This window comes from Cajanus cajan, chromosome 1, assembly GCF_000230855.2.
Source record: "Cajanus cajan strain Asha chromosome 1, NIPB_CcT2T_4, whole genome shotgun sequence".
NCBI lineage: Eukaryota > Viridiplantae > Streptophyta > Magnoliopsida > Fabales > Fabaceae > Cajanus > Cajanus cajan.
In genome coordinates, this window is record NC_138517.1 from 28,740,293 (window position 1) to 28,748,017 (window position 7,725).

The 7,725-nt window shown below is 29.4% G+C and overlaps 1 protein-coding gene across 1 annotated transcript; it reads left to right on the top strand.

The window, feature by feature from the left end:
* Positions 1 to 3,719: 3,719 nt before the first annotated feature.
* LOC109812811 (NAC domain-containing protein 1) lies at positions 3,720 to 7,471 on the top strand. Its single transcript, XM_020376869.3, has 3 exons — positions 3,720 to 4,159; positions 4,827 to 5,125; positions 6,254 to 7,471. The coding sequence occupies exons 1-3, from the start codon at positions 3,994 to 3,996 to the stop codon at positions 6,863 to 6,865; spliced, it is 1,077 nt and encodes a 358-aa protein (XP_020232458.2). The 5' UTR covers positions 3,720 to 3,993; the 3' UTR covers positions 6,866 to 7,471.
* Positions 7,472 to 7,725: the final 254 nt, after the last annotated feature.

Here is a 7,725-nt window from a genome sequence, read left to right on the forward strand (position 1 = left end):
AAGATCTGGCTATGAGTGGCATCTAGAATGTCAACAGTTGATTTATGGGTATGCTCTGATATTGTGACATCGGGGCAGAGAATTTCTAGGACATGAATTGTATTTGTATACGGAGTTGAACCTATTATTTTGAAAATATTTTGTAACATCTTATGTTTTATTTTCCAAGTTTCACTTTCAGAATATTTTGGATATTGAAGAATGTTTCTAAAGGTTTCATGTGAACCCTTTTACAAATTTGATTTTCTTAGTTTATTTATATTATTACAATATATGTGTTGGGGTAGTAAGGGTGTCACAGATCCAATAGTTAAATTAAAAATTAATAAATTTTATTAATAATTAATATAAAAAAAACTAATTAGCTTTGGAATAAATTATTTTCTAATTAACAATATAATTGAAACATTAATTATTTTAAATTATTTAACTAAAATCTTATTGACAATTTACTATATGATCTTGATATTTTTGTATAAATAATATCTGATTTTAAATTTGATATGAAAATATTATGATATAATTAGATAAGATTTTAAGTTAGTATTTTATTAATGGTTGATAATTAGAAAATAAAAGGTTAAAAACCTAATTTGGTCCCTTATAATATATTTTTTGTTTCAATTTAGTCCCATTTTAATTTTTGGTTTCAATTTGGTACCTAATAATTTAAATTAGTGCAATGTCGGACTTCCGTCCAAATTATTTAAACGGGGTTAACTGTTGGCCACGTAGATGTCACGTGGATGCCACGTAGATGCATAGGTGGATGCCAAATTTCTTTAATGTATCTAGAACCAGAAAGGCCCGTTCTGGTTCCAGAATGCCAAACACAAACGGTTGATGATTATAGTTCACGCCCGTGATTCTAAATCACAGTTGTGAATCGTGCAACGAAAAAGATCCAAGGTATAAAGCATTTCAAACACTGGATTTGATAATATTGTCAATATGGGGATTGATAACTTCAATTGCTAAATATTTAGGCTATACAATATATCATTAAGGACAGTGCAATGTATCACTTAGGACAATGGTGACAGGTTTTATTTCATTGTTAGTCAAACTGGAGTGAATCACTTATTACCAAATTGACACTATACAGTTAAGGATGAAAAGACATGGTATTTTCCCTTGAAGTCATTGACCGATGTACCCTAACAACAACAACCTGTTCTTAAGGAAGTACAACCTGAAGTAGAGGAAGAAGACACACAGGACCAACATTGTACCACACAACCACATCTACAAGTAGATAATGTTGATATCCTTTCAGCCATTCAATATTATATGGTGGATAAAATGTATTATTGACACCTTCAGCGTTATCCAGATGATTTCCCTTCTCATTAATTTCTTTGAACTTTCTTAGTATATATTATGTTATGAATTTTTGTTTTCAGTCTCTGAACCATATTTCCGTCTTTGAATTTATGTTATGTTATAAATTTTTGTTTTCAATTTTTGAACCACATTGCGACATTTTGTTGAACATACATATGTGGTTGGCGTTCTAGAATGGCCTGTTCTGAATCCAGAACGGCTCGTTCTAAAACCAGAACGGCCCATTCTGGTTTCAGAACGACCCGTTTTGCTGCACTCGTGGTGTGTTAATTTTGCATCTGGAACGGCCCGTTCTAAATGCAAAATTAACACACAACATGCGCAACCAGAACGGGTCGTTCTGGTTCTAGGTGCATTAAAGAAATTTGACATCCACCTATGCATCTACGTGGCATCCACGTGGCCAACAGTTAACTCCGTTTAAATAATTTGGAAGGAAGTCCGACATTGCACTAATTTAAATTATTAGGGACCAAATTGAAACCAAAAATTAAAGTGGGACTAAATTGAAATAAAAACATATTATAAGGGACCAAATTAGTATTTTAACCAAAATAAAACAAGGATAAATACACTTTTTTAATTTTATATGTTTGATTTAAAATAAATAAATATATTAAATTAATTATAATTTATTTAAAATGTTAAAAGTTAATTTATAAGTATGTAATAAATAAATATTTATAAGTTTAAATTATATTATCATTATAAATTATAAAATTAAATAATTTAAATTATAATTTTAAATAAGAATAAGTAGATTTTTAATTATAAAAGTAAGTACATATAAATAAAGATTAATTAAATTTATTATTATTATTATTATTATTATTATTCGTAATATAAAATTATTATATATTATTATTATAGTACAAGTATGAGATTGAGGATGACTTAAATGAATTGATTTGTACAAGTTATACTAATAACATGCATATACATTTCAGTATTTTATCTCATCAGAACTTCACAGTTAAGGACGTTTGACTTGGAGTAATATAGGGATGGGTGACCTTCTGGGAAGTTTCTCAGAAATTGCGCAAGTAAGGATAAAACACGCTAAAAAATAAAATGTCGTGAAATAGAACCCTTTAAAGGCCAAATATGAGGGCTGTTACATTAATAAATTTATTAAAATTAAACAAAAAAAATTTTACGGATAAATCCGTCGAAATTATATAAAGATTTTCAAACAATTTTCGACGGATGTATCTGTCAGAAATTTCTGACTTATAATTTCTGTCGAAAATTTTTGTCGGATAATTTTCGTCAGATAATTACTGACAGATGTATCCGTCAAAAATTTTCGACGGATTAAATTATTTTCGAAAGATTTTTTTTTCGACGTCCCTTTTTCAGACGGATTTCCATCCGTCGAAAATCTATTGGAAATAGAGAATTTTTGACGTATATTCCTCTTTTCTGACGAATTATGTCTCTGTCAAAAATTTACGTTTTTCTTGTAGTGACATTCACTTGTTAAAAAAAATGATTTCAATAAAATCAGTTTGAGCTAAATAAGTTTTTAATCTCCCAATTTTTAAGAATTTGATTTTTAGTTTTTTTTAAATTTTTTGTCAATTTTTAGTCTCTAGTTAGTTTTCTGTCACATAATAAATTAGTTATTGAATTAGGTATCATTTATTAAGTAATGAAGTGTATTAATAAATTATGATTGACTTGACTATTATTATAAACATGATTATTTAATAGATATCAAATTATATGAGATATATAATTTTATTATTCGTTCATTATCATAATGATAAAGAGTTGTATTAATAATATATTTTATTTTCAAAAAAAAATATCTGACTATGAACGAATATAAAAATTACATATATTATAAATTTGACATTTATTAAATAGTTACATGAACATCAATATTAAAATAATTATAATTTACTATAACATAAATCATTTCTTAACAAATGATTCATAACCTTTAAAACTAGTTTGTGAAAAAAAAAATTAACAAAAAGAATTAAAAATTAAATTTTTAAAAAGTGAGAAACTAAAAGCTTATTTAAACCGACCAATTTTATCCAACTTGAACTTTTTTAATAAAATGGTCCTGATCCGGGGTAGAAATGCGCGCCACCATTTTCTTAGAATCACTAGAAAGAGAAGATGCCACCAATCATTCTACCTTGAGTTTGGTGGCCACGTGTCGCAAGCTTATCTCAATGATGATTATGTCACTAATATCTCAAGCCTCATTTAAGAGGTCATAGATTTTGCTAGAGAAACGACAAAATAGAAGTGTGACTATGTGATAGCACAAGCTTAGCCAATGGGGTTCCTTGGTGTGCCAAAGTGACCCTCTTTTCTCTCTATACCTTTTGCCAGCCACCACATTAATTCTCTCTCCCAAAATGGACCATACTTTGGAAAACTTTGAACCTGCTTTCTTTGTCCCAGCTACATCCCCCTTTGTGCTTTGGCCTAATCTCTTTCCCCACTTGATGACAAATTCCACACCCATAAAAGCCCTTCCCCTCTTCAAACCCCAAAAATTTCAATCCTCTCTCAAGCTTTGTTTGTGTCTTTGTGTGTTCATTTTTCACTAAACCCACCCAACCCTATTCACAAACATTCTTTTGATTTGTTTTTCATTTTCTTGGTTGGTTAATTAAATTGGGCATCATCATGGGAACCCCACAAGCCAATAACTTGCCTCCAGGGTTTAGGTTCCACCCCACAGATGAAGAGCTCATTCTCCACTATCTTAGGAAGAAGGTGGCCTCTATACCTTTGCCGGTTTCAATCATTGCTGAGGTTGATATCTACAAGTTTGATCCATGGGAGCTACCAGGTTTGTCTATGTTTAATAAGATCTATACATCCTTTTATATTTTTATATTAATAGTTTATAAAGTGAAGAGTAATTATACTCACCGGATTATTATTTTGAAGTGAAGGGTTTTGAATCAATTATTATTTTAGTCCATAGTCAAATGAGTTTCAACACACCCAATAAAAAAAAAAAAAAAATAGTCCCGTTCAGTTGATTGATCATAACATATGTAAGATATATTATTGTAAATTTCTTTGTTTTCGAGTTCATCCATGAATAAAGAGTCTCTTAATATATATATATATATATATATATATATATATATATATATATATATATATTCAAAATATAGGTAAAAAAAATCTCATACTTATTATGTTAAATATAAACAAATCTAAATTTATTTCACTTTATTCTTCAAAAAATATATCTTCATTTAATTAAAATTATATTTATAATTTTTTTATTCTTATATCAAATTATATATAAAAGAAAGGTAATTTTAAAAAACAAATTACTATTTTAAAGTGAAAATAACAAAATTAACTTAAGTAAACTGTCCTTCTTAATTAGGGTTAATCAATATTTAAGTCAGGTTGAAGTGTGTGATTAATGTGCACAAGAAAAGTGTTTTTTTTTTCTTTCATAGTGTGTGATGTGGACGATTATTTTGCTACTTTAACAGCTAAGGCTGCGTTTGGGGAGAAGGAGTGGTACTTCTTCAGCCCTAGAGACAGGAAGTACCCAAATGGAGCTCGGCCAAACAGGGCAGCTGGTTCAGGGTACTGGAAGGCTACGGGCACTGATAAGAACATCGTGGCATCATTAGTAAGAGGAGGAGTGAGAGAACACTTTGGTGTGAAGAAGGCTTTGGTGTTCTACGAAGGAAAACCCCCAAAGGGTGTCAAGACCAATTGGATCATGCATGAGTATCGTCTTGTTCACTCTAACAGACCCATTAGCCTCAAAGAAACCTCCATGAGGGTGAGTGGCTCCCACCTACACTTCAATGTATTTTATCATTATAAAATATTTGTTAGCTTCTTTTTAACATGTTTTTTATTCGATGAACTTTGACAGAATCTTATTAACTCAAGAGAACTGTTTAAGATATTGATGTATGATTTTTTTTAGTAAAAGTTGTTTGCATGGAAGAGTATGGTATTGTATTTTTTAAATAAAAATTTATTCTTTTGAAATGTTAACCATTTTCTTAAGGACACTGGTTAACATTTTTCATCCGATTAATTAATCAAAATCACGAGAATATATCATAGTTCATTGGATTTTATGGAATTTAATTTTTATATAGATTTAAGTTTTGATTAATTGTAATTAATAAATAACCATTTCTATTGTCTTACTCATTGCATCAATTTTTCGAGAAAAAAAAAAATACAACTCACTTTAGAGGATGAAATAAATTTCAGTAGTTGAGTAAAATAAAATTAACGATAGATATAACATATACATTACATATTGTCTTATTATTAACCGTTGATATTATTTACTTAATTTAAGAAAAGTCAAATTCCTATTCTAAGATCTTGTTCGTGAGCCATATACTTTAGATATACATTGTTTTGGAAAATCTTGTTTTATAACTAAAGTACTACATTTATAACTAATATTGTTGATGGAAAAAAAATATTTATTTTTGCAACACCCACACATAAAAAATATAACAAGATACTTATTTGTTTTTGTACATTGTTTTGCAACACCTACACATTTTAGATCTCATTAGTTTACTACAAGAAATATTACATACAGTGACATACAAAAAATGTTACTATAGATACAATATATCTAAATGTATGTCTATTTGACATATAGTACATACAATTTAAGTATTAATTTTAAATGAGATTTAACAACATATTTTGTCTGTCACTATAATTTATATTTACTTTTTAACAATATACCAACATATGTTACATTTATTGTGAGAATAAAAATAGTTTTTAGTGACACATATTGTGTCTTTATAGGATATGTTCTTGTATCACAATTTTTTTTAGTGATTTTTAACATCTCCTTTGGTTTTGATGTATATATGAATTATTTAATATATATTAAAATAATAAATAACATTATCTTTTGTTTGTTTAGTTGGATGATTGGGTTCTATGTCGGATATACAAGAAGTCCAAACAAGTTGCATCTTCAGCCACAGAAGCAGCAACAGTGCAAGTGAATGAGCAAGATGAAGCAGAAGAAGATGAGAATAAAACCAAAGCACCAATCTCCAAGATTAGTACTCTTGTCCCTCTTCCACCACTCATGTCTCAGAAATCTTTGTCCTTCTCCAACCTCTTGGATGCCACAGACTACTCCATGCTCAGCACCATCTTATCTGAAAATTACCACTATTCCAATTACACAACTCCAAGTGATGAAGGCCTATTCAATTGTGAGAATCTGGATCATGAAACCCCCCAAAACCAAAACTACTATTGCAACAATAACAATAGTAATAGCAGCTACTTGTTTCAGAAGAACCCTTCAGTGCTTCCCCACATGGAAAACATGACCAGACCCAAGCACCAGCTTTCAAACATAGATGAGGACATGGTGTACCCTTCAAAGAAATATCATAGCTCCTCTTGCAATTTCCCTAACACCAATCTCCAAAACCATAACCAACAAAGGAACTTCATGTTCAAGCAGCCATTCATTAGTCAGCAGTTACTTCTAGGTCCTCAATATCTTCCATTTCAGTGACTATACTGAGAAAATATCTAGAATCTGTTTGGATACAAGTTAAAAATATTTTTAAAATTATTTTTAGTAAAAAAAATTCTCAAAAATACATTTAAACTTTTATCCAAACAGATTCTTAGTAGAGAATCTTGTGTGTGAAAAACTTTTAGATTAAGTGAGATATAATATCACAAAGACAAAAAAGAAAAAAAAATCAAGTCACAAGAAAAAAGATAAATAGAAAGAAATGAATTAGTAAAATATGCACCAGTTGAGCCTGGCACGTGATATCTACATCAACATGTTCATTTCGTAAGGATTAGCACACAGAAAGACAGCAATTATTTTTTTTTTTCCCGTTTTCTTTTTATGATATGAAAAGAGGTTTCATTGGATCAGTGTAACTGTTAGATACGGAATCAGAAAGCAAGGTTCCACTATTCAAGTGTCAAAATATAACAAAATAAATCCAGGATTGACAACGACGAATCACAGACAAATCGCGTGTACAAAATGTTAATTTGTACTTGTTGGATTGGGAAATTTGTTTTAATTATGTGTACTTTGTAGACTTGGTGTTGGTTGGTTTATGGTATTATTGCATTCTTTTTTGGGATTGGCTTTAAACTTCGTTTTGGATTTGCATTATCACCATTTAGCATTTATGTATAACAGTGCACCTTTTTCACTAAGTTTTATTCTCAGCTTGCCACCATGATTAAAACTAACCGCATTATTTAATTATTTCTCAATGAACATAGACTAAACAAATATAATTAAGAAGGGGTACTCATTTGATTCTATATAAGAATACATATAATATTCAAAATCAAAGTCGATCCATTAATCAAATATCTTAATATTAGAAAAGGAGCAAGAAT